Raw genomic sequence first — 27,085 nt, forward strand, 5'->3', positions numbered from 1 at the left:
GCTGAGGTCTATCAAGACCAAAACCTGTCGACACAAGAACAGTTTATTTCCTACAGCAGTAGGCCTCATAAACATGCCCCTGGATCCCTGACTACAGCCCGCTCCACATATACACACACACAAACCTCAACTGGAAAAAAATCTGTAACCCTTCCCCACATACACACACAACTATCAACTGGAAAAGTCTTGCACTTTACTTATTTTTATTTGTTATTTTATTAATGCTCAGTCTACGGTTTTTATGCATATTCCACTGTTCTTATGTTTTTATTTCCCTTATTCCTTTTGTATAAATTGTTGCACCAACGGGCCAGAGCAAATTCCTTGTTTGTTAGATTCTGATTCTATTTCCAGTGGGGGTGTAGTACTAGCGATCTAGTCATGTGAGTAGGGGGCGGAGTTTGGGTATCATTCAACATGGCTGCGCCGAGATGAGGAAATAATAAACCGTAATAAATAGCGACTCAAACATACCGCGATTTACCCTATTTCGACCAGTTTATCAAGAGAATATCTTGACATGTTGACAGTGTTATGACATAAACTTCAAGCGCAGATCTGACACCCTACAAAGGACCCTAAACGGGGTACCGAAACTCGCGGAGACCCATCAATCCCGACTCACTGCTTTGACCAACAAACGGTAACGTTACCAGGTAAACAACAAAAAGTAGCCCTGACTATTGCAAACGTTTTGTGCTGAAGTTGATACGATAACACAAATAGGTTGATAACAGTACAGTGCGATATGGTACAGTATGTATTGGCGCTAGTTCGTAGACTGTCCTGGCATTTTGAATAACCAAATATGTTAAACTGACTGTAACAGCTACTGGACACTAGCTAGCTAGCCAGCCGGCCAGAACGTAGTTTTAGATTGTCTTTTAATGTGGCTATATATATATATATATACCTAGGAGCATACGCCGAATAACGGTCATAGTGTTTTTCTTACAAGAGTTCAATGGGAAAACCACTGAAATAGCAAGCATTTTCTTAAGCAACTACAGTATCATTAATATTAGAGGAACGTGATTGTTTAATGTACGATACCACTGGTTGCTAACAGCAACAACCTAGCTATTGAATGTTAAATTATTAAATGATGAATAGATAGTTAGCTATCCACTCTAATCACATGTTGCTGCCCAGCAACCCCAAAGCTTTCTAACTACATGTACTGTATAGCGTTATCTCGTATGCAACCTGCAGGTAAATCTTCCAAATGTTGCTCGACGTTTCTTGGCCATATTTGCAAAAGATTAAGGTTCAACATTATCAGTTAGCGTACAATAGCTATCTATCTTGTTTAACTAAAGTACTATTCGGTAAGTGTTATGTGGGGTTATAGCTGCATAGCTCAGCGTGTTGATGATGTTCGTGATTTTGGCTTGTTAGTGCACATTAACTGTGTCTGTGACGTTGAAATGAGGAAATTGAAAACATCCAGTATAAAGTATTCTTTACATACTCCAGTAATTGCCAGACTGGTATTCTGAGGAACCCCCCTTTGTCATAGACAACATCTGGCCCTTAGACCAGATAGATGCCAACTAATATGAGGCAATTAGCCTGCTACTATACAGTACTGTTTTGCCCTCTTGTGGCAATAGTATTAAATTCAGTTGTCTTTTTTTTACATGTATTTATAGCATTTATTTTGCAATGTGGTGGAAAGAAAGTTTTTGTTGAAAGTAGTTGACTGCTGGGCAACAAATACATTGTTTGATGCCACCACACCCCAGTAAAAACCAAACATCTATTCCATGTTTCTCCTAATCAGCCTTGTGTTTGTGCAGGATGTTGCACCAGACAAGAAGTAAAGTGTGTAAAGATAGACATCATGCTAGAGTTTTGACCTTGCCTGAATGCTCTTTGATACAAATGCACAGCGCAAGCACATTTTAGCAGACACAAACTCATTTAGCCGACGCACTAGACTACTTCCAGGAGGAGTTAGGGTTATATGATGACACAGCTACATTGGGACATGTTTTCATGTTCACATGACAGATGGCTAATTTCATTAACATATGTCACAAGACTGTATCCCTGACCCCCCCCACCCCCACCCCCAACCAACCTTATTTGTGACTCTAAATTAAGCTATGTTTCTTCATAGTCACACATCCACTTTGGCCTGGGTTTTTCCAAGAAAAAAACCTGGTCACAGTCATCTACTTTCACTTCACATGTCTCAATCCAAAATGGTCTCCTCACTGTTAAGTTTCCTTTCTGTTCTCTTCTCCAGCAGCTGTGATGTCTCTGGCTGACCCTACCTCGGACACCACGCCATTCTTATCTGATGAGAGTGAGGCGGAGGGCCTTGAGGAGCCTAGGGCAGGGCACAGCCAGCGGCAGGAAGAGGATGAGCCAGCCAGTGGCGTTTCCAGCACAAGAGCGTTATTCACTGTCGGCGTCCTGTGTTTCATCAACCTGCTCAACTACATGGACAGGTTCACCGTGGCTGGTATGGTGGTCCTCTTGCGGTCCTCCGGCACTCATCTGGCATTTTCAAAAAATAGATTTTTATATATTGAATTTCTCATTCAGAGGCTTATAAGGTTGTGAGTTTCACATACCTAACAAGCACAGTTCTGTTTTCTACAAATGCATACTCCTACAAAAATGATATTAGATTAGGTTATCATGACCTGGAATGGTCTGCTGGACTATGCCGCTGTCCTGGGCACACAGATGTGTCAGGGTTGAGTTCGAATAGGACTCACTGCCTTTTTGTCCTTGGACCCACATTTAAATTTTAACTGCTGCACAATAAGCTTAACTCCTGAAAGAACGAAGGATAAACGATTTGACATGCATCGTGTATTACATTTGTATGTCTTGTTCAGGTGTTCTCCCGGACATTGAGCAGTACTTTGGGATCGATGATGGGAATTCCGGTCTGCTCCAAACGGTCTTTATCTGCAGCTACATGTTCCTGGCTCCAGTCTTCGGTTACCTGGGCGACCGGCACAACAGGAAGCTTATCATGAGCGTGGGCATCGCCTTCTGGTCAGTGGTGACGCTTGCGAGCTCCTTCACGCCAAAAAACGTGAGTGACACCTCCCTGCTGATAATGTTAACCTATCCTGACTCTTGAACCCTGTTGCCCTTGTTCTGTTTGTGGCAACCTCCGTATTTTGTGTCTCTATGTGAACAGGAGTATATTCCTTCCATTAAACAAATGTAGCTGCACAATGTTTCTCCCAACTAAGTTTCCATTGGTCCCTACTAGGGCTGCATGATTTGGATAAGATATTGAATTGCGATTTCTTTGACAGATATTGCATTTACGGTTATGATTTGCCATTTTCAAACAGTGTAGATAATCTCACTTAAAAATAGAGATCATAGCCTACATAATGTGCTATTAAACTGAATATAAATCGAGGTTAAGTTCAGTGTTTTCTATTTTACACTTCTTACTAATTAGAAGGTGCCGACTGTGTCGAACTATTCGTTTAACTGCTCAGTTAATACAGTGGCGTTTGCAGCGGTTGCTAGGTTTGTACCGTTGCCAAAGCTGGTTAGGAAAAAATTTCTCAACCCTTGACGTATACTTTCTCCCATATTAAGTTTGTTTGTAGGCACTGACCCTGAAGCCAAAACATTTAATAACCATGCTGTTGTGTATGTGGGACAATATATCTTGGTGCCACTCGATAACTTGAAGCAGACGTCTACTTGCCATTTCGATTATATTTCAAAAATTGTGCAGCCCTAGTCCCTACCTGCTTTGTCAGGTACATCTCTATCAGAGTACATCTTAACGAGGAAGAACAGTTTTATGATCACTTCCTGGTCAAGCTAGTACACAAGCTTCCTGGTCAGGCTAGTACACAACTACACTGCTTTAACAATACTTTACCACAGGGTCAACAAGTCTGTTTTATTAGGCTGTAATTGTTTGTCACTCTTTGTGGTTGTCTTGTAAACCAACTATCAGTTTGCAAGCTTGGACTTCAGCTGGTAGATATTAGAGTGCTGATCATGTGACTGGAAAAAGAGAAGAACAGTCACATTATCACCTATTCGATTTGACAATCTTCTCCGAAATCACTGTTCTTTAAAAGGAATTGGTTGTGACTCAGACAAGTCACAACCAATCATAATGTGATCAGAACGAGGTTCACGCGTTATGTAGGTCGGTTTGCAAGGTGGAAAGGACCTTTTAGACGTGTAACCTTGTATTTGTTGTTCCCCATAAACATCCATCCCCCTTTCAGTGTTTCTGGCTCCTGTTATTGACACGTGGCTTGGTCGGAGTCGGGGAGGCCAGCTACTCCACCATCGCCCCCACCATCATCGCTGACCTGTACGTCAAGGGGGAGAGGACGCGGATGCTCTCCGTCTTCTATTTTGCCATTCCAGTGGGCAGGTGGGGTAGTAGGCCAAACACAGCATTCCAGTGGGCAGGTGGGGTAGTAGGCCAAACACAGCATTCCAGTGGGCAGGTGGGGTAGTAGGCCAAACACAGCATTCCAGTGGGCAGGTGGGGTAGTAGGCCAAACACAGCATTCCAGTGGGCAGGTGGGGTAGTAAGCCAGACACAGCATTCCAGTGGGCAGGTGGGGTAGTAGGCCAAACACAGCATTCCAGTGGGCAGGTGGGGTAGTAAGCCAGACACAGCATTCCAGTGGGCAGGTGGGGTAGTAAGCCAGACACAGCATTCCAGTGGGCAGGTGGGGTAGTAGGCCAGACACAGCATTCCAGTGGGCAGGTGGGGTAGTAGGCCAAACACAGCATTCCAGTGGGCAGGTGGGGTAATAGGCCAAACACAGCATTCCAGTGGGCAGGTGGGGTAGTAGGCCAAACACAGCATTCCAGTGGGCAGGTGGGGTAGTAGGCCAAACACAGCATTCCAGTGGGCAGGTGGGGTAGTAGGCCAAACACAGCATTCCAGTGGGCAGGTGGGGTAGTAGGCCAAACACAGCATTCCAGTGGGCAGGTGGGGTAGTAGGCCAAACACAGCATTCCAGTGGGCAGGTGGGGTAGTAGGTCAAACACAGCATTCCAGTGGGCAGGTGGGGTAGTAGGTCAAACACAGCATTCCAGTGGGCAGGTGGGGTAGTAGGTCAAACACAGCAATCCAGTGGGCAGGTGGGGTAGTAGGTCAAACACAGCATTCCAGTGGGCAGGTGGGGTAGTAGGTCAAACACAGCAATCCAGTGGGCAGGTGGGGTAGTAGGTCAAACACAGCATTCTAGTGCCTTAGTAGTGACAAATGTTTAGGGAGTAACAATGCGTCAACATTCTGTTCTTTGAACTAGAAAAGAGGACCAATTATTTTTTCTTTATCTTACCTGTCTTGTGTGTTTTGGGGAGGAGACGATTGACTGGTCAATATTTGTTTTTCCTTCCTCAGTGGTCTGGGCTACATTGTGGGGTCAAAGGTTGATGATGTAGCAGGGGACTGGCATTGGGCCCTGCGGGTGAGTTGACTGAGCACTTGGGTATTACGTGTACTTATTGCAAAAGTCACAATAGGATGGTTGTCTCTAACGTGAAGGAAAAATGCCATCAGGTTTATTTCACTAAACCTTTGTGCTTCTACTACCGGGTTGAAATGACATCCTCTCTTACATTTAGGTGACTCCTGTGTTGGGTTTGATTGCCGTATTCCTCCTGCTGTTCGTAGTGAAAGAGCCAAAGAGAGGTGCAATCGAGGCCCGGCCAGAGCACACCCTCCCTAGAACCAGCTGGCTGGTTGACATGAAGGCCCTTGGTAGAAAGTAAGCCCTTCACCCCAGACGTGGTCTTAATAACATACAAAAAGTAGCCAGCACTGTAGATAATAAGTGTATTTAACTGACATGGGGATTAATTCCTACAACCCAGTTTCCAAAAAACCTTTGATGCTACATGAAATGCCCAAAAAACAGAATGCAAGTATGTGCAAATCATTTATCCCTATATTTAATTGACAATAGTACAAAGACAACATATCAAATGTTGAAACTAAGAAATGTTATTGTTTTTGGAAAAAACATGCCCACTTTGAATGTGATGCTAGCAACACATTTCAATGAAGTTGGGACAGGGGCATGTTTACCACCGTGTTGCAACACTTCTTTTAATGTTTCATAATGGGCCAAGTTTTTTCAATGGGTCTGGACTGCAGGCAGGCCATTTTAGCACCCAGACTCTTTTATTACAAATGTGGTTTGACATCATCTTGCTGAAACTATTTGCCTGCACATTCTTTCACAGAGTGGTGAAACCCTCCCCATCTTTACTTCTGGAAGACTCATACTCTCTGGGGTGCTTTTTATACCCAATCATCTTACTGACCGTTTGCCAATTAACCTAATTAGTTGTGAGACGTTCCATCAGGTTTTCTTTGCATTACACAACATTTCCAGACACTTTTTTTTGCCCCTGTCCGAGCTTTTTCGAAATGTGTTGCTGGCATCAAATTCAAAGTGGGCATGTATTGTTCAGGAACCAATCTAATTTCTCAGTATCAACATTTGATACGTTGTATTTGTACTACTTTCTACTGAATATAGGGTTTCAATGATTTACACATCACTGCATTATGTTTTTCTTTACATTTCACACAGTAACTTTTTTGGAAATGGGGTTGTACTTTCTGAAGAGTGCTTTCGTTTACACTGGAGTTGTGAAAAGACAGCAGTGGTCTCTGTAATATTGCATTGATCTTTTTAGCCTGGAATTAAAATGTAATGTTGCAATGTATCTTAGGGTCCTATAAAAAGCTTGTTAAAAAAATAAGTGTGTGTGTGTGTGTGTGTGTGTCTGTGTGTGTGTACACAGCCCCAGCTTCATGTTATCTACATTTGGCTTCACGGCAGTGGCCTTTGTCACAGGGTCCTTGGCACTCTGGGCCCCAGCTTTCCTCTTCAGAGCATCCGTCTTCACCGGAGAGAGGGCCCCCTGCGTGAATGGGCCCTGCGATACCTCTGATAGGTAACACACCAAAACCATTAACTTAGCATACACAAAACAGGTAGAATATGCTGAGCAATGGCTTTTAATGTTAACTCTGAATTTATTCAACCATGAAACATCCCTAATTAGATTGGTGTCACATACCCAGAACTTCGAATAACTGCTTGGGGAAGCATTACCTGTCCCTGAATGAAAGACTGCTTTAAAGAGTAGAATTCATTTTATTTTGTTTAGTCAAATCAGTCAATCATATTTCTTTCCTATAGTCCTATTTTACATCTGCGGTTAAACAGATATCCAGCCTGAAACCCCAAAGTCAAAGCAACAGCAATGGATTGATGCACAGTGGTTAGGAAATGCATCTTAGTGGGGTTGGAACCTAGGAAGAAACCGAAAGAGGTGGCGGACTCTGAAGGGTGGCCAGTCTTCTTCTGTCTGTGCTGGGTGAAGGTTATTTGAGTACATTACCTTTTTGGGCCTTATCAATGTTATTGCATGTTCAGATGACCAGCAGGTCAATAAATGCAGATTGGCTGTGCAAACTACCCTGAGAGATTGTGAGTGCAGCCCACAGAGTCCACACCCACAGTATAAGTGTTGAGATGAATTCACACCTCCAGGTGCACCAACTGTGAATGGATTTTTAGTGTGTTTTCGGGGGGTTTGTGTGCAGTGAGGGGGGATTTCAGAGGTCACGTGAGCACATTTATTTTTAGATTAATCTTGTGGTGCATAGCTCAGCGCATACTCTAATTGGTCAAAACCTCCCTGTGTCTGTTGGATGATGAGCCTTTTCCTTTCTGATATTTTTCCAGCAACTCCATTTTGAAAATGGCTAATGGAGAACACGTTTGGTCACATTTTGCTTAAAAAAGATAATTTATACAATGCTGGTAGTCATCTTTAGGAAGATCAGCACATGGCAGATAATTTGAATGTCCATCCTCTGTCTGGTCCAATAGCTTTATAACAGCAGGCTGCACTGTTCAACTCATGGCACAACACTGTTCTTCCTTCTTCCTTGTTTTATGTGTTGTCGCTTTCCCATTCAGCTGGAGATTCTGGGACTCTGTATTTGAATGTTAAAAACATTCTTTTACTTGTTTTTAAAATTTTTAATTATTAGTTTTTTCCATTTTTCTGTCTTTATATTCTTCTGGGGTTTTTCTTCTTAATTTCACATTCTATTTGTTTTTCCTTCCAGCTTTTACTTTGGTATCATCACGGTTGTGTCAGGGATCCTGGGCGTGGCCAGCGGGGCAGAGGTCAGTAGGAGGCTGAGAGTGTGGACACCCAGGGCCGACCCCCTGGTGTGTGCCATAGGTCTCCTCCTCTCAGCCCCCTTCCTCTACCTCGCCATCGTCTTCGCTCAGGTCAGCACCATCGCCACTTACGTAAGTCAAGACGCCCACCGAACCATTGGAGTTTGTTCCACTCACCACCCATCTTTAATTTTAGAGGACTTTATTTGCAGGGGAAAAAGAATATCCATAAATGGAAATAAATCAAAAAAGATTTTTCACCCTGTGTGAAAACATAGAAAGTATTGTAATATGTTAGAATTCAGTAATGTTGCATGCGTCACTGCACACTTGAAAATAAACCTTTTGGAGGAAGACACACTGGTGTCAATCAAATATAGTGCCCAAAATAATAAATGATAAAAAATTATGCTGTTGCCCTCGTGCTAATATTTTTTACCGCATTCGATTGTACTTCATACTTTCTGTCTTTGTCTCCAACACACACAAACAGTAATTTCTTTGTCTTAGTGTGGTATTACCAGTGTGTGGGAGAAATTCTAGTATTTTTGTTTAACTTGTCCTGTTTGATCAGGTGTTTATCTTCCTGGGGGAGACCTTCCTCTCTATGAACTGGGCCATCGTAGCTGATATTCTGCTGGTGAGCTTATACATGTTATTGTCTGTCTTGTCATTCTGTCTCTTTATGTCTCTCTCTCTCTTTGGTATACAAGGTTGTTGTGCTCTATTCAAAGTCTCTGTACTCAGGTCCTCTTCTCTGATTCCATTTGATGAGTTTCAGAGGTCCCTCACCTCCAGGCCTAATTCTCTTTATCTCTGTCTAGTACGTGGTGGTTCCCACACGTCGCTCCACAGCTGAGGCCTTCCAGATTGTCATCTCTCACCTGCTTGGAGATGCCGGAAGTCCTTACCTGCTAGGAAAGGTATGTCCCACGATTGTTCAGACACAGAAATATACCCACCAGTTAGGCCGTCCAGTAAGGATGGCTTAGTTTTTGATTATACCTATTTACTCCAAACCCTCCCTCAGGTCTCAGACTCTCTGAGGCAGAAGGACTCCTACCTGTGGCAGTTCCGCTCCCTGCAGCTCTCCCTCTTAACCTGCTCGTTTGTGGCAGTGGCAGGCGGGGCTTTCTTCCTGGCCACCGCCCTCTTTATCGAAAGGGACCGCCAGCGGGCCATGAACTACGCACCTTCTGGTGAGAGGCCGAAATTGGAGCTACAGTTGTGCAACCGGGTCTAAATGCATCACCTAAAGTTGTTTTGCATTGTTATGAAAGGACTACATCTTCGAAGCTAAATTACTGGGGGCAGAGCAATTGAGTGTTGTTATCATTGGAATAATGAGCAAAATACTGAAAGATATTAGCAAAGGATAATATATATTTAAGTCACGCAATTCCGAGAGGAGCCTTTATTGTAACACTTCCTAATCTCCCTAATTAAATTGTATTTTACACATGCACTGAAATCAGAATACCTTTTATGCCCTATTTTGACAATGCAATGCAATTTAGAGTAATTGTAATGATAAAGAATAGTGGCCTAGTTGTTCCTGTGGTATAAACTGCTACCTCTTTAATATGCCATGTATGTGCTTATATGGCATCAATTCTACTCACTTTCAATCTTGCCATCTTGGTTGCACATAGAAACAACACTAATAAATATGGGAATCTAAATAAGGGGGGGGGGGGACTGCACCTGACAATTATGGTACATTGATGCTGTTGGGGTGGGCCAGCTGTATGTTAAGACCGTTATGTTGGTGTTTCTTTTCAACACATACCTGTTGATTTAATGTATTGTACTCCGTTTTTTTCCCTGGCAGATGACGAACCAATCGTTGTACCCAATAGCGGCCGGTCCACCAGAGTGCCCGTGTCCAGTGTTTTGATTTGAGGAGCAACAAGGATCATGGGTGGTTTATGTGGAAGATGCTGCACCCTGACAGGCCCCTTTTTCAGTGACCAATTGCACAGCAGCGTTTTTATGACTGGGGTCTCTGTTTGGACAATGCCCTATAAAGAGACTTTTATTTATTATTTGTAACATTTTAGGTAATATGGCTTTTAATACTTTTATCTGCTAAGGAACAGTGTCAAGAGCTGCCAAATGTTCTGCTCAACATTTTCTGGTGTTTTGTAATCACCAACTAGGCATTCCACTTCCGCTGATTTGCTGTGCGTGTTGGCATTTAAACGTGGTGGCTTATGGGAAATGTATGCAGAGTAGTAAACAGGAAATCAGAGAGCCACATCAGTGGAAGCCTAACCTTCAGTCTGGTAGAGGAGACAGGATATAAGTTATAAGAGGGAATTTCTGAGAAGTGGTTCCTTAACCTAAGGGATATTTGCATTTAAGTGATTTAAAATATGCGCTAATCCAGAGCGATTTACAGTAGTGAGGGTGTACATACTTCGTGGGAATGTGCAAACACACAACCTAGGCGTTGCACGCGCCTTGCTTTTACAAAGTGAGTTACATAGTATCCTTAAGGGAGGTGGTTCAATCTCCCATTACAGTCAAAATGAAACAGAATCACAGATAACGGTGTCACTCAGACTATTCTCTGTTACGCTGCAGTGAACATATTTTAACTGTAGAGACCTCTGTGGAAGACTTTCAGGGTGGACATTTTGTACTTCAGCTCATTGACTGTAAACCCCACAACAACTGCTGCTGTACTTAAATGGTTCTGAAACAGTGCTCCTATTGGCCATGAGACACAACAGGGGCCAGCCCATTTTCAAAGCCAGTCCAAATGGTGCTGTTCTCTCAAGTCCACAAACAATATAAATAAAATGCTTGTCCATTCAGCATAAACACATACTACTACATAAAGTATTCAACTGACGAGAGGGAGTTGGCAAGCGCAGATGTTGCATTTCTAACAAATTAAGCTAATCATGCTTGTTCTGTTTTTTTCAACCGTTTGGGTTATTATAAGGATAACACTATTTTTGTCCCGTAACGATCTACAATTTGAATGGGCAACTCTACCAGAAACGTCCAGAAGATTTTACTTTTATTCAGTATTTTATGTTGTTTTTATTGAATGATCCTGGCAGCAAGTGCACTCTTGGTAATGTTTAGCTTTTTGTGACTCTGCAGGGGTCATCAACTCTGGCCCTCGAAGCCAGTTCCACTCCATTTATTTTCATTGCAACCCTCTAATCAGGGACTTACTTAGACCTGAGACACCCGGGGGGTAGAACAGACAACCAGCAGGCTCCGGCCCTCGTAGGGTAAGAGTTGATGATGCCTGCTCTATAGAGTTGATAATTACTCATTGACCAGAACATCAAATTAGCTCTATTACCAGGCGCAGGCCCAGACCTAATTATTTGAAGAGAATGTGTCCCCCTTTTATAATGACAGGTTAATGCTACATGAAATGCATTATTTTTTGATAGTGAAGCGTTAATATAATTTGTTTAAAAAGTCACAGATTGTTAACTGCTATCTGATTGTGATGTAACTTTTTGTTGAAACATTAAAGGGTGAAAATGGACTGTTGACACGATGACTCACAGGCTCATTTCTGTGTGTGTCGGAGCAGATATCACTTGGTGCTTTGCAGATGCAGAGGTGATACATCTCTCTTTTGAAGCTCGAGGCCTGTAAGTCTGAAGCTGTAAAGAGGGTTTCTGTCGTCTACCTGGCTGCGCAGATAAACACTGCAGCTGGGATTCTTCTTATTCAGCCATAATGAACCTTTCCCTCTACCTCTCCAATGTCCTTCGGAAGTCCTGTATTACAATTTTCTTTTTAATGTTGCGCCATCTTGTCTCCTGTTTCAATGACAGGAGAAAGAGGAGCTTTCGGCTTCTTTCCGTTGCAGTGGTTTCCTGTTTGTAGGTGGGAGGGGAGATAACAAACTGGTTTCTTCAACATTGTTCACACTATTTCATCTTTCCACTTCTGCAAGAGATCTCTGCAGTCAAATTTTTGTCTGACCTTTGTGTTTGTCTGAGGACAAGGCAGGCATAGAGGAACCTGACCGACATTTAACGTGTGTTACACATGCCAACCAACGTCTGTCTGTCAGATTGGATCTGTGTGGCAGGAATTATTTTCCCAAAAATAATTAGCTGGAGCAATGGGTGCACTGCCAAAGATGATTCATGGGTGTGGCGCACAGAAAGCTCTAGGTGGTTCTGGTTGTGATTTACCATTTCATGTATATGTTGTTATAAATGTGATGAGTTCACTAAATCTTTCCTGCTTTCAAATAACTAGGTGTTTTTACAATTTACCCCTTTAGCAGCTGTGTTGAGGGTAAATTAATTTCTTTGCATGTATTCTTGTCTGGAACCCCCTTTTATACATCGCTCTAAGATGCGTCTTTAGTTCGGAGTTCAGTCACATCCCAATGCCTCTTTAATATATGGAGAGGTTCAGGACAAAGCTTTTGTTAGAAACAGGTCTAAACAAGGTAGTGGGAAACACAAAGGTCTGAATAAATGCTGTTCCCTCTACAGGAGGTCAGCAACAGGCAGCCCACAACCTGACCACAAGGGAGATTGGTTTATTGTACTTAGAGGGAATCCATTTATCAGGGTCAAGCTTTGCCAAAATATTTCCACATTTAAAATGAGACTATTTGATTGTCTTTTTTTGTAATTAAGGTATAGCAGTGTTATTTTTTAATAAAATCTCTTGGCTTTGTTGTGGTCAATTGTCAACTTTGGATTGTCCCCATAACTGTTCTAGTCATGTCTATCAAAAATCTGCCCACAGCTGAATCTAATTGCCTACCTCTTCAGCATAATCACTGGTAAATACAGTGGCAAATACAGACCCTTGGGTTTCCACTCTGAGCTGAGTGTTTAAAACTGTAGGATGGCTTCCATTTGAGAAAAATGAACTGAAGACTCATCTTTCTCACAATTCATGGTGTGTTTCTGGTTTCTCTTTGAGAAAGAGAGAAGGGAGAGGGTTGATACAATCAGAGCGATAGCAGTGGGAAGAGGTAAACTGAAAATGTTGTGAACGACAAAAAGGCTGTGTTGCATCTGGGCAGGACAAGAGGGAGGAAGTGAGTGAATAGGTTGTACAGAACGAAAGGTGTATCGGTGAAGACACCTAGGTCCAGCCACAATAGTCAAGGTTCCTTTGAGTAAATCAAAAGAAGGAAAGGCAGATGTGGATGAAAACAGGTGGATAAGAAATACGTGTATTAACAGAACGGTCAGGTGAGAAACAGACTTCGGTTTGTTATGCTGCTCCTTAATTTCAAATGATGCATGCCGGGTTATACTGTAGCTGAAGACTGCTGGCCTGGGAATCTGAACACAGACTGAACTCGACTTCGAGTGACCACACAGTAGAACAGCGTTCGGTGACATGACCTTCAGTTGGGATTTTCAACATTGCCTGTCAGGTAAACTCCCTCTCCCTCTGTACTTCTGTTGTAATTTTATGAAATAGTTTCATGTGCCCTTTCTGGCATGTTATTTCTGGCACCTGAAAGAGCAGTGGGGCTGGATTGAAACCCATGCTGCAGTGGTTTGTGCCAGAGACAGTCAACCACTTTCGGCCAGCTCGTTTATTAGAAGCAAATCACTAATTTGTTCATGCACTTATTTCTAAGTTCACAATGTTGTCGATCGAAAATACTTGTTATAACTGAATGAGGATGTTTTTTAACATCATGGCTACCTGAACAGGCCCAGGTTTTCTCCAAGGCTTTGGGTCCAACAATACTGTACCACCTAACTGGAGCTAACCCTTCAGTCCATCCAGTCCCCCTCTTCCTCACTCAGTCGAGGCGGAAGGCAGAAAAGTAATCCTCCCAATTTAAAGGATGGTGGGATCTAGCGTAAATGCTAGTGCTAATGTAACCACATTGAAATCATGTCAGGTCTGGAGCTTTATGCGGTCAGTTTAACATTAATGGGCCACTGTAGATACATGACTGGAAGTGTGATGACTTAATAGGCTAATACTGCAAGGGAAGAGTGCTAGCACATACTTTAAAAAAAACTAATACAGGAAATCCATTTCCTGGCGATTAATAGAGAGCTGAAGTCATCTGCTGAGAAAGGGGGGTAGTGGGAGAGGGGGAAAGAGAAAGAATGTTGTGAAATGGAGAATTACAAACCACATGGAAGGAAAACATTATTGAGAACTTAACACTGACATAACCATATATTCAAAGATTAACCTTTTCAGATAACTATCCCTACAACAAGGTATTTCCCTGTCAATTAAGAACATAAATGTAACTGTTTCTAAGTGAAACACGAGGTCATAGAACCCAGCTTAATAAGGAATTTAACTGGAGTGTTGTGTTGTATGTTCTCCCTGCAGACCGTATGGAGGTGTCGGTACAGATGTATGCATTGCTGTTGAGTGGAGCGGTCCTCCTGACAGTCATCCTGTTAACTGGCCTGTGTCTCAGGTGCAGAAGACACAACATGCCTAGTAAGTATTGACTGTAAACCTAAAGGGGAATCAGCATATTTGAATTGAATTTTGTCTATTTAGTCGCTATTGAAAACTCTGAACAGCCCATACAGTTTTTAACATAATCTAATTAGTTATAAAGATGTGTGTAAAAAGTGTATACAAATATGTGTAAATGTTTTATTGTAGATCACATAATAGCCATGCATGTAACATTTATATTTACCTAACAAGTCTAGCCAAGTTAGCATATCAAAACAATACATGTAATCAAACCTTAGCAACTACAGTATCTCGTAGTAGTTTTGCTAATATTTGAGTATATAATTTATGTCATAACACTGAAGAAATGACACCTTGCTACAATGTAAAGTAGTGAGTGTACAGCTTGTATAACAGTGTAAATTTGCTGTCCCCTCAAAATAATACAGCCATTAATGTCTAAACCGCTGGCAACAAAAGTGAAGTACACCCCTAAGTGAAAATGTTGAAATTGGGCCCAAAGTGTCAATATTTTGTGTGGCCACCATTATTTTCCAGCACTGCCTTAACCCTCTTGGGCATGGGGTTCACCAGAGCTTCACAGGTTCCCACTGGAGTCCACTCCTCCATGACGACATCACTGAGCTGGTGGATGTTAGAGACCTTGCGCTCCTCCACCTTCTGTTTGAGGATGCCCCACAGATGCTCAATAGGGTTTAGGTCTGGAGATATGCTTGGCCAGTCCATCACCTTTACCCTCAGCTTCATTAGCAAGGCAGTGGTCTTCTTGGAGGTGTGTTTTGGGTTGTTATCATGTTGGAATACTGCCCTGCGGCCCAGTCTCAGAAGGGAGGGGATCATGCTCTGCTTCAGTTTGTCACAGTACATGTTGGCATTCATGGTTCCCTCAATGAACTGTAGCTCCCCAGTGCCGGCAGCACTCATGCAGCCCCAGACCATGACACTCCCACCACCATGCTTGACTGTAGGTAAGACACAATTGTCTTTGTACTCCTCACCTGGTTGCCGCCACACACGCTTGACACAATTTGAACCAAATAAGTTCATCTTGGTCTCATCAGACCACAGGACATTCCAGTAATCCATGTCCTTAGTCTGCTTGTCTTCAACTAAGTGTTTGCGGGCTTTCTTGTGCATCATTATTAGAAGACGCATCCTTCTGGGACGACAGCCATGCAGACCAATTTGATGCAGTGTGAGGCACATGGTCTGAGCACTGCAGGCTGACCCCCCACCCCTTCAACCTCTGCACCAATGCTGACAGCACTCATGGTCCTGGCCAAAGTGCTGCAGCTCAGTTTCAGGGTCTTGGCAATCTTCTTATAGCCTATCTTTATGTAGAGCAACAATTATTTTTTTCAGATCCTCAAAGAGTTCTTTGCCAGGAGGTGTCATGTTGAACTTCCAGTGATCAGTATGAGGGAGTGTGAGAGTGATAACACCAAATTTAACACACCTGCTCCCCATTCACACCTGAGACCTTGTAACACTAACGAGTCACATGACACCGGGGAGGGAAAATGCCTAATTGGGCCCAATTTGGACATTTTCACTTAGGGGGGTACTCACTTTTGTTGCCAGCGGTTTAGACATTAATAGCTGTGTCTTGTGTTATTTTAAGGGGACAGCAAATGTACACTGTTATACAAGCTGTAGACTCATTACTTTACATTGTAGCAAAGTGTCATTTCTTCGGTGTTGTCACAAAAAGCACAGAATAATGTAGATATTTTGTCTCTAATCCAAACTTTCTTAAAGAATAATCCGGTAAGAGTTAAGATGACCGTTGAAACAGTCCAGCAACAGTGTAACATATTCATTTTTAAGTGTTTTAAACAAGCAACCAATCAGGAGCCAAATGAGGCGCCTCTTTCACATGAACAGAGCCAGATGAGACGACTTACCAAAAAGACTAGGCATGCCCATCTCTAATTACCACAATTTAGTTACTAGGTTTTTGATCATACTGAGTGGTTAGTTAGGTGAGTAAAAGCTAAAACTGAACTCTTTAAGAAGGCAAAATGTCATAGGGTGTGTTGACTTTCACTAGCCACTTTAAATGGTTAAAAACAAACTTAACTGGTAAAACAAGGATTACTTAAATGTGACAAATACAACGTGATCACATAACATTATTTTATTTCCCCTCAGCGTCCATTCAGCAGCGCTTCAGTGAGGATTACCGTCAACCGTAAGCACTTTTCAATATATGTACAGCTCTGGAAGAAATGAAGAGACTACGGCACCAGTTTAAAATTTTTAAATTTAAGAGACCACTGCAAATTGAACGCTTCTGTTCCTCACTCAAAACTTTCCTTTTCAACTCTTTTGGAAAGGAAAGAAAAAGGTGCAGTGGTCTCTTCATTTTTTCCGGAGCTGTATGTCTGATGCACTGTGTGGTGTACCAGACATGATGATGTGAAGTGGGCCTGAATGTGTGCACAATATCTCCTGTTGACTTTGCAAGAAATGACAAGTGTGAGTCATGTTAGGAGTCAGCCCTCAACCGACTCTCTGGTGGCTTCCCCACACAGATCCCCAGGATTCAGCCTGGCCCGCCCACCATGTAAGTATGTGTGCTGTAAAGTTCTACCAAGATATTTTCATGACAATGAACTTCGTTAGAAAAGTTGATGTTTATGATTAACCTTTCTCCTCAGACCCCTCTGCTGCCACAATTTGCAATGATCCACCTTCCAGCTTTCTTTCTCCCCTGTGAGTTACTACACACACACCCACACACAGAAACACACTCAGAGATTCGGTTTTAACAACGTGAATGCAATGCAAAATCTTAAAGCATGTGTGAACATTATAGTTTTGTGTGTTAGTCAGATATTAGCTTTTTTCCACAAACAAGAAAGATGGAATCTTGTCGCTGGCATGAAAGCGTTGGGGTCTGATGAATAAACATGGTGATGTGTCAAGGCTCAACCCCTGTCTGGCCATCATACTAAATGGCAACATAATGTGGTTGTTTAGTTACAGTTTTTCAGGTAGGCTATTGGAATCAATCCATTTGATATTAGTCTGTTATAGTTGGACCTAATGGGAGGCACAACCAGGTGGTGCCTCACTCTAAGGGCTTGTTTACATTGTGCTACTTTTTCTGAGATATAGCAAAGAAGACAGGAGACACTAGATTTTGTTGTGTAAACACATTTTCGATAGAATGTGAAGACAATTGTGTCGGAACTGTATCAACTTTCTGTGCAATCGATGGCCATAATCCTACGTGATACATATTGAACATGCTGTGTAAATTCAAATCTTATAGAGATGATTATGTAAACCAAAATCACATTTTTATTCTCTCTTGTAATGTAAGCACATGGGCAATACAATCGTCCAGCATTGCATTGGGATCCAGAGGTCTTATCAGCAAAGATTTCCTGGTGTCATCGTGATCTAGCAACTCTCTCTGATGAGCTGGGTACCCGCAAATGCTAATTTAGACAATCTGGGGAGTGAGGGTGCCCTCACACACATTGACCCAGATTACTTCCTGTTTCAATAAGCAGTGTGGGACAAAAATAATTGCTTGCTGCAATCTTCAACTGTCCTAAATCCTTTGGAACTTGTGTTGAAGGACCGTAGATATTGTACAATTGGATATGGCGAAATGGTGGAACAGAGATAATAAAAATGAGAGAAATTGCCTACAGAAACAAAATAACTAAAGTAGATCTAACCATCTTTGCCAAATATGTTAAATTCTGAACACAAAAAAACAACAAATTAATGTTTAACTACATTTATAGGAACCATGCTCCCCATTGGCATACATCAAAACCATGCAGACTACTGAGGCTTTAAAAAAAAGGTAGTGTTTCAGATGTTTTTGGGAAAATGGGCAGGGACTGCTGTCCTAGCTTCAAGGAGAAAATTAGTCCACCATTGCAGTAGAAAAGCTTTTCCTGGGTTGTGCCTGAGCTACCTTTCCGTAAGGATGGAATTGCCTAGAGACCAGAGGTGGCAGAATTCCTTGAAGGTAAGAGATGGCAGTTCCCCTTGCTGCTCCAGTGGAATTAAGCTTCAAGTTGAAGCCAGAAGAGGGTGCGGAGTAAGTTGATGTGTGAACATAAAGTGAAAAGCCAGATGGGTTGCGCCATTCTGGATGAGTTGCAGGAATCTGGCAAAAGCAGGGAGTCTTACCAATTGTGAGTTGTAGGAATTCAGCCCTGCATCGCTTCCTGTCTGAGGTAATTATTTCTGAATGTTGTAAAGCATGAACCTCCAGGACCAAGTCAATGCCTTCATGTTTGTGGAGAACAACAGGTAATAGTGTCCATATATTTCCAGTCAATGCTACCCGTTTTGGAAGTTAGAGCTGATTTTGGAGAAACACTGGAACAAAACCATAAGAACAATGTTACAATATTATAACAGTATTTATATTATATACATTTAGTTTGTAATGTTAAAAAATGTTTACGTATGTAAAAATGACTATTATGCATTTCCAAATTGGGCCCAACACTCCCTCATACTGATCACTGGAAGTTCAACATGGCACCTCATGGCAAAGAACTCTCTGAGGATCTGAAAAAAGGAATTGTTGCTCTACATAAAGATGGCATAGGCTATAAGAAGATCCAAGACCTGAGCTGCAGCATGGTGGCCAAGACCATACAGTGGTTTAAACATGACAGGTTCCACTCAGAACAGGCCTCGCCATGGTCAACCAAAGAAGTTGAGTGCACATGCTCAGCACCATATCTAGAGGTTGTCTTTGGGAAATAGACGTATGAGTGCTGTCAGCATTGCTGTAAAGGTTGAAGGGGTGGGGGTGGGGGGGGGGTCATCCTGTCAGTGCTCAGACCATACGTGGCTGCATGGCTGTCTTCCCAGAAGGAAGCCTTTTCTAAAGATGATGCACAAGAAAGCCCGCAAACACTTTGCTGAAGACAAGCAGACTAAGGACATGTATTGCTGGAATCATGTCCTGTGGTCTTATGAGACCAAGATTAACTTATTTGGTTCAGATTGTGTCAAGCGTGTGTGGCAGCAACCAGGTGAGGTGTACAAAGACAAGTGTCTTACCTACAGTCAAGCATGGTGGTGGGAGTGTCATGGTCTGGGGCTGCATGAGTGCTGCCGGCACTGTGGAGCATCAGTTCATTGAGGCGACCATGAATGCCAACATGTACTGTGACAAACTGAAGTAGATCCCCTCCCTTCAGAAAATGGGCCGCAGGGCAGTATTCCAATATTACAACGACCCCAAACACACCTCCAAGGCGACCTGGCTTGCTAAAGAAGCTGAGGGTAAAGGTGATGGACTGGCCAAGCATGTCTCCAGACCTAAACCCTACTAAGCATCCTCAAATAGAAGGTGGAGGGGCGCAAAGTCTCTAACATCCACCAGCTCACTGATGTCGTCATGGAGGTGTGGAAGAGGACTCCAGTGGGAACCCGTGAAGCTCTGGTGAACTCCAGAGGGTTAAGGCAGTGCTGGAAAATAATGGTGGCCACACAAAATATTGACACTTTGGGCCCAATTTCAACATTTTCACTTAGGGGTGTACTCACTTGTTACCAGCGGTTTAGACATTAATGGCTGTGTGTTGTGTTATTTTGAGGGGACAACAAATTTACACTGTTATACAAGCTGTACACTCACTACTTTCCATTGTAGCAAAGTGTCATTTCTTCAGTGTTGTCACATGACAAGATACAATCAAATATTTGCAAAAATGTAAGGGGTGTACTCACTTTTGTTAGATACTGTATATGAGCATACACAACACTTATGGAATCAGTTGGAATGAGAGTCAACAGGAGGAGGTGCAGATCCCTTTCCTTTAGAACATTTAATTTCCCTATACAGATATACCTGTCTGAGGGTTGAAGTTCAGAATCACATTCAGAATCACCATTAATTGCTAATAAAAGCATCATTAAAAACTTGATTTGAGAGGTGAGTATATAAGTGTACATCTACAGTTTCTGCATAATGTATAATATGCACACACATTTCCAAGTAATTATTTTTGTATTTTCAAGTGGCATGTCCTCAGATATCTATGATGTTCTCCTCACACCCAAATCTGCCATAGAATTGGTTACATGTATTGGTCAGATATACGGCAATGAGGGTTGCTTTTGGTTTGTTGAGCCTTATGTGTGACTCTTGGCATTCCTGTAAATGTAGTCATGTATGCTGGATGGATTCTGACAATGTTTCACTTAAATATTTTGCAATCTTTGATGTCAAGGCAGCCCTTCAGCTCCCCAATTTTCTTAAGTCAATTTTTACATGGTATGTTTTGCAGGCTTGGTTTCTGTTTCATGCAGGGATCAGTTGAAGTGTCTGAGCACCCCAGGAAGGCATAGATGGAATGTGTAAAGCCCCTTTAAAAGTACTGTAATATGCTGATTCAGCATATGCTTGAATCAGCAAAGATACTTTTTAAGGTCTGAGGGGTTAAAATCCCTGTGATGTTGAATCTAGAACTTAATTTCAAACAGCCTGAATGCTCTAAGTTAGCCTTTGACCAAGGTGCTTGTCCTTAAGCTAAACCTTATTTTAAACCTAACCCATACCTAACCTTTGCCAAAACTGTATTGTTACTTTAATGATTAAATCTGCAGATATACTTTCCAAAATGTTCTCCTTTCCACAATTTTGTGAAATCCAGTAGTGTCTACGGCCCTGTCTCATTACAACAACTGAGCTACAACGGAATGGGTAAAGTTTTAGATCGCTACATGTATTCTTAATAGGTATTTACATTGCTCTTCCAATCAGGAATTCAGGTAGGTTAATGTTTGAGGGCACGTCGACTCACCTGATGACCTCAGTTAGCTTTGCAGGCACCTGAAACACCTAAGGGAATCACTACAGCAATAAGAAACCTCCCTGGGTAAAGCTAATTTACCATGGGGCTTTCCAGAAAAAAAAGTGTTTTTGACACTAGTGCCAGATTGATCTCAGGCGAAAATAAAGGCCAATATTACCTGTTAATGCCTACTTATCTTTCTATTCCTTAGATCACCACAGAGACCCAACTCTGTCACTCCAAATGGAAATGGTGAGGTATCTGTTTCTCTTCCTCCACATCAATTGTCTATTTTCACCATGTTTTCTATGCTACCCTTTCACCACTATCTCTACAATGTCCCACATAATTAACATAATTTACTGAGAAGGTTTCTTTCTTGCAGAGAGCAATCTCAGTAGTGACGGCCAAGAAGAAGGTAATGTGAATGTACAGTTGTGCTCATAAGTTTGCATACCCTGGCAGAAATGGTGAAATTTCTGCATTGATTTTGAAAATATGACTGATCATGCAAAACAAAACCTGTCTTTTCTTTAAGGATAGTGATCATATGAAGCCATTTATTATCACATAGTTGTTTGGCTCTTTTTTAATCATAATGATAACAGAAATCACCCAAATGGCTCTGATCAAAAGTTTACATACCCTTGAATGTTTGGCTTTGTTACAGACACACAAGGTGACACACACAGGTGAAAATGGCCATTACAAATTAATTTCCCACACCTGTGGCTTTTTAAATTGCAATTAGTGTCTGTGTATAAATAGTCACTGAGTTTGTTAAATCTCACGTGGATGCATTGAGCCATGGGGACCAGAACAGAACTGTCAAAAGACCTGCGTAACAAGGTAATGGAACTTTATAAAGACGGAAAAGCATATAAAAAGATATCCAAAGCCTTGCAAATGTCAGTACTGTTCAATCACATATTAAAAAATGGAAAATTCAGGGATCTCTTGATACAAAGCCAAGGTCAGGTAGACCGAGAAAGATTTCAGCCAAAACTGCCAGAAGAATTGCTCAGGATACAAACAGAAACCCACCAGTAACCTCAGAAGAAATATAAGCTGCTCTGGAAAAAGATGGTGTGGTTGTTTCAAGGAGCACAATACAAAAAAAATGTGCTGCGTGGTCGAGTTGCCAGAATGAAGCCTGGTTACAATATGCCCAACAATACCTTGACATGCCTCACAGCTTCTAGCACACTAATTTGGAGTGATGAGACCAAAACAGAGCTTTATGGTGCAGTTCATGAAAGATGACCAAAGCCTTTGCATGACCTGGAGGCATTTTGCCAAGACGAATGGCAAGCTATACCACCTGCAAGAATTCGGGGCCTCATAGACAACTATTACAAAAGACTGCACGCTGTCATTTATGCTAAATACACAGTATTAAGAACTAAGGGTATGCAAACTTTTGAACCGCGGTCAGTTCATTTTTGTTCATGTTTTGTTTTATGATTGTCCAATTCTGTTATAACCTACAGTTGAATATGAAATAAAAGAAATGTTTTGCCTGCTAACTCATGTTTTATTTAAAAATGGTACATATACAGTGGATGTAAAAAGTCTACACACCCCTGTAAAAATGCCAGGTTCTTGTGATGTAAAAGAATGACACAAAGAAATCATGTCAGAACATTTTCCACCTTTAATATCACCTATAACGTGAACAATTCAATTGAAAAACCAACTGAAATCTTTAAGGGGGTAAAATTAAAAATAAACTCACAACCTGGTTGCATAAGTGTGCACACCCTTAAACTAATACTTTGTCGAAGCAACTTTTGATTTAATTACAGCACTCAATCTTTTTGGGTAGGAGTCGATTAGCATGGCACATATTGATGTGGCAATATCTGCACACTCTTCTTTGTAAAAGTGCTCCAAATCTGTCAGATTGCGAGGACATCTTCTGTGCACAGCCCTCTTCAGATCACCCCGTAGATGTTCAATTGGATTCAGTTCTGGGCTCTGGCTGGCCCATTCCAAAACGTTAATCTTCTTCTGGTGAATCCATGCTTTTTTGGATTTGGATGTGTGCTTTGGGTCATTGTCGTGCTGTAAGGTGAACTTCATCTTCAACTGTCCAACGGACGCCTTAAGGTTTTGCCCAAATTGGCTAGTATTTGGAACTGTTCATAATTCCCTCCACCCTGACTAAGGCCCCGGTTCCAGCTGAAGAAAAACAGCCCCAAAGCATGATGCTGCCACCACCATTGCTTCACTGTGGGTATGGTGTTCTTTAGGTGTTGTGCAGTGTTGTTTTTGCACCAAACATACCTTTTGGAATTATAGCCAAAAAGTTCAACCTTGGTTTCATCAGAACATAACACATTTTACCATTTGCTTTTGGGGGACTTGATTTTAGTTTTTGCAAACTTCAGCCGGGCTTGGATGTTGTTCTTTGTAAGAAAAGGTTTCTGTCTTCCCACCCTACCCCATTGCCCATGAATATGAAGAATACGGGAGATTGTTGTCACATGTAGCACACAGCCAGTACTTTCCAGAAATTCCTGCAGTTCCTTTAATGTTGCTGTAGTCCTCTTGGAAGCCTCCCTGACCAGTTTTCTTCTTGTCTTTTCATAAATTTTGGAGGGTATTGTCTCTGTTGTGCCATATTTTCTTTGTTGGAAATTATTTTCAACAATGAGATCCCTCTGATGCTTTGGAAGCTCTCTGCGGACCATGGCTTTTTTCTCTGAGATGCTACTAAGAAAATCCTACTAGAACAGCTGAACTTTTTGTGATTAATCAGAGTCATTTTAAATGATGGCAGGTGTGTAATGACTTCTATTTAACATGAGTTTGAATGTGATTGGTTAATTCTGAACACAGCCACATCCCCAGTTATAAGAGTGTGTGCACACTTATGCAACCAGGTTATTGTAAGGTTTTTATTTTTCATTTTTCCACTTTCGAAGATTTAAGTTTGTTTTTCAGTTGAATTGTTCACATTATAGGTCACATTATAAGCGGAAAAGGTTCTGACATGATTTATCTTTGTCTCATTCTTGTACATCACAACATTTTCACAGGGGTGTGTAGACTTTTTATATCCACTGTATTACCAATTCTCCAAGGGTATGCAAACCTTAGAAGTCTGACTTTTAATTTAATATTTCATTTGTTTGGTGTGCAAGATTATCAAACATGCAATCTTCAGGTTTAAAAAAAGTTAATGCCTCTGGATGATCCTAAAAAATTCTTCATGTCTGGCATAAAAAGCATAACTGTATACCCTACTATAGTGGTTTGGAAAGTTTGGGCACTATATATGTTCAGAAATTTGGCATAGATTCTACCTTAAATGTCCTAGTAATAAAACAAATGACTCAAAAGCATATATTTATTTCAATAAACAAACTGTTAGTATACAGAAAATGCAAAAGGTTGACAAACTTTATTTTACCACTGTAAGTTTAAGATGCTGATATCCTCCAACAGTAAACAGCTTAATGAAATAGCAAAATAAAATGTTGTTGTGTCTTGGAATTTTTATATTAGATTTTAGATTATCTTATTTGTGAACAATATAATGTTGCATTACCATCTGCGACAACTGAATGTGGCCCTACTTGTTCAGACAATAGAACATTATTAAACCTATTAGAGCTGCCAAACCTATTAGAGCTTACATTTATACGATAACAATAAATAGAGTGAAAAGTTTATGACAACCATTTTCGAACCCTTCAATCTACTACTACCAGTTTCCATATTGTTGCCATTGTGCAATTATTCACCCATATTACTGAATTACTGAATTTCAAATGTCTTATGTCTCTAGTTCAGGCTGCTTAAACTAAATCCGCAAAATGTTTGCACAACATGTTGCATGTGGTTGCGTAGTCAGTGTCAATACATTTTCTTGTACCACCTCTAGATATGATTGATGTGGATCTGCACTCTCTATTCCACAGTGTACGTCAATGATATGAAGGATAGTGATGAAGATGAACAAGGATCAGGATCAGGATACCTGTGAGTGTTCATTTACACATCAAGACAAGACATGCTACACTATTATTTTTCAACATTGCTTTCCCTGGCACAGTCTCCCTGGGGAAAAAAGGAGCAGTTGTTACTGACTGGATTAAGATTGAGTGTTTATTTCGAGGTTATTGCATATCTGTGTTTCTTAAGGATTGTGTAACATCTACTGTGTTTGTCCTTACAGAGTTGTTTTACCTTCAGAGATTCCTAGGACAGAGTTTCTCCATCATTCTCACCAAAGTCTTGTCTCTATAAGCTCCCAAAGCACAGGTAGGTAAACTGGAAGCTGCGAAGCTACACATCTTCAGCGGTTGGATAAAATGTGTAAGCTCTATTGATTTGTCTGCAAACTAAGAAATATCCCTTTTCCTTCCTATGTCAGGGTGGTGAGATGCCTTGAATTGATTCAATTAATTTGTGACATTATCTTGAAGCTTGTGCTTGAACTGTTTTCATTGACAGATTGGCGTCCATAACCTTTAAGCAGTCAGTGGACAAGGCAATGTAAATGTATTGTGAAGCTTAGTAAAGTCCCATATGCTGAAATGCCATGTAGAAGTTCAAAACATTCAAATACAGGGACATTAAAATACATACACACTACCATATTTAATCCAGATCTCTGTGACAATGTGTGACAAATTACTCCAAATAATTTTGTTGATTAGTGCCAGCTGTCTGAAATTTTATTTTATGAAATTCATGCTTAGATCGTTAGACAGACATTTTGGGGAAAACATTGCTGTTGGAATGCAATTAGAGGTTGAAAAGGCTGTGACTATTCACATCATACTCCTATTTAACTTGTCCACAGAGCCTCCCTATGTCAACATAGAAACCGAGAAAGACACTGACAATGGTAAGTCATCCAACATAAGTTAGTCCTGTTTGTTTACTATATAGAAATCAAAATGGTTTTGGACTAGCATGTACATTTGCATTTACAGCAAACAGTGGTGCAGACAGCTATGTGAATTTGGAATCTATGGAAAATAGTGATATCAGCGATGGTGAAGACAACTACGTCAATACTAAAGGTAATTTCTACATTTAACAGAATAATAACTTCTCAGGAATGTCATGTTCCATGTCAATCAGAAATATTGTCTGAGATATGGGCTCTCCCAAATTACACTTTTTAGAAATTACTGATAACTTTTAGAAACTCTACATATTAGACAAAAGTTGAAAATGGCTTTTCTTTTTTTTCTCTTAGATATGTGATGCCTCCACCATCATGGGGCAGGTCCAGACGAGAGGAGATGATTGATGCGTTAATCAGCTAAAAGTTGGACTAATTTCTAATATAGTGTGCTAAAATCAGTGCTAGGAAAAAGAATTTGCCCCCTGTCAAATTTTTTGCAGATCTTCAACCTAATATTTGATAAAAAGGATCACAAAAATACATATTTAATTTATTTATTAAAGAACATTATGCAACAGCCCCCATTTCAAAATGTAATTGCCCCTTTAGACACTTCAATAACTGGTTACACCACTTTGAGCACCAATAAATGCAACTACAGTGGGGAGAACAAGTATTTGATACACTTCCGATTTTGCAGGTTTTCCCACTTACAAAGCATGTAATTCTGTAAGTCTGTAGTTTTTTTCATAGGTACACTTCAACTGTGTATCTCGGGGTCTTGTTCACGAGTGAGGGGACAATGGAGCGGGAGATTGGCCGGAGAATCGGAGCAGCGGGGGCAG

At 41.3% G+C, this 27,085-nt stretch overlaps 2 protein-coding genes across 4 annotated transcripts; both read left to right on the forward strand.

The window, feature by feature from the left end:
- Positions 1-368: 368 nt before the first annotated feature.
- On the forward strand, positions 369-11,703 carry spns1 (spinster homolog 1 (Drosophila)). Of its 2 annotated transcripts, none has more exons than XM_010873907.3 (12): positions 369-659; positions 2,255-2,473; positions 2,856-3,058; positions 4,233-4,384; positions 5,372-5,438; positions 5,596-5,738; positions 6,784-6,936; positions 8,123-8,312; positions 8,755-8,820; positions 9,005-9,103; positions 9,211-9,379; positions 10,012-11,703. In XM_010873907.3, exons 2-12 carry the CDS (start codon positions 2,263-2,265, stop codon positions 10,080-10,082), a joined length of 1,524 nt encoding a protein of 507 aa, XP_010872209.2. In that variant the 5' UTR covers positions 369-659; positions 2,255-2,262; the 3' UTR covers positions 10,083-11,703. The 2 variants fall into 2 exon arrangements, with proteins under 2 accessions (XP_010872209.2, XP_010872210.2); XM_010873908.4 differs by having other exon boundaries at positions 2,258-2,473.
- A 1,557-nt stretch (positions 11,704-13,260) lies between these two features.
- lat (linker for activation of T cells) lies at positions 13,261-26,952 on the forward strand. Of its 2 annotated transcripts, XM_010873925.3 has the most exons (12): positions 13,261-13,566; positions 14,496-14,609; positions 16,746-16,785; positions 17,129-17,160; positions 17,255-17,309; positions 21,588-21,628; positions 21,762-21,794; positions 25,303-25,363; positions 25,560-25,645; positions 26,190-26,234; positions 26,323-26,412; positions 26,592-26,952. In XM_010873925.3, the coding sequence occupies exons 1-12, from the start codon at positions 13,530-13,532 to the stop codon at positions 26,597-26,599; spliced, it is 642 nt and encodes a 213-aa protein (XP_010872227.2). In that variant the 5' UTR covers positions 13,261-13,529; the 3' UTR covers positions 26,600-26,952. The 2 variants fall into 2 exon arrangements, with proteins under 2 accessions (XP_010872227.2, XP_019906445.1); XM_020050886.2 differs by lacking the exon at positions 21,762-21,794.
- Positions 26,953-27,085: the final 133 nt, after the last annotated feature.

The sequence above is a fragment of the Esox lucius genome, chromosome 11 (genome assembly GCF_011004845.1).
Source record: "Esox lucius isolate fEsoLuc1 chromosome 11, fEsoLuc1.pri, whole genome shotgun sequence".
NCBI classification, from domain to species: domain Eukaryota; kingdom Metazoa; phylum Chordata; class Actinopteri; order Esociformes; family Esocidae; genus Esox; species Esox lucius.

Bases quoted from the DNA above. Each gene is read 5' to 3' on its own strand.
- spns1 (XM_010873907.3), top strand. From the start codon at position 2,263: ATGTCTCTGGCTGACCCTACCTCGGACACCACGCCATTCTTATCTGAT. The intron at 9,104-9,210 runs GTATGTCCCACG...ACCCTCCCTCAG, and splicing joins GTCCTTACCTGCTAGGAAAG to GTCTCAGACTCTCTGAGGCA. The intron at 9,380-10,011 runs GTGAGAGGCCGA...TTTCCCTGGCAG, and splicing joins CATGAACTACGCACCTTCTG to ATGACGAACCAATCGTTGTA.
- lat (XM_010873925.3), top strand. From the start codon at position 13,530: ATGACCTTCAGTTGGGATTTTCAACATTGCCTGTCAG. The intron at 17,161-17,254 runs GTAAGTATGTGT...CTTTCTCCTCAG, and splicing joins CAGCCTGGCCCGCCCACCAT to ACCCCTCTGCTGCCACAATT. The intron at 17,310-21,587 runs GTGAGTTACTAC...TCTATTCCTTAG, and splicing joins TCCAGCTTTCTTTCTCCCCT to ATCACCACAGAGACCCAACT.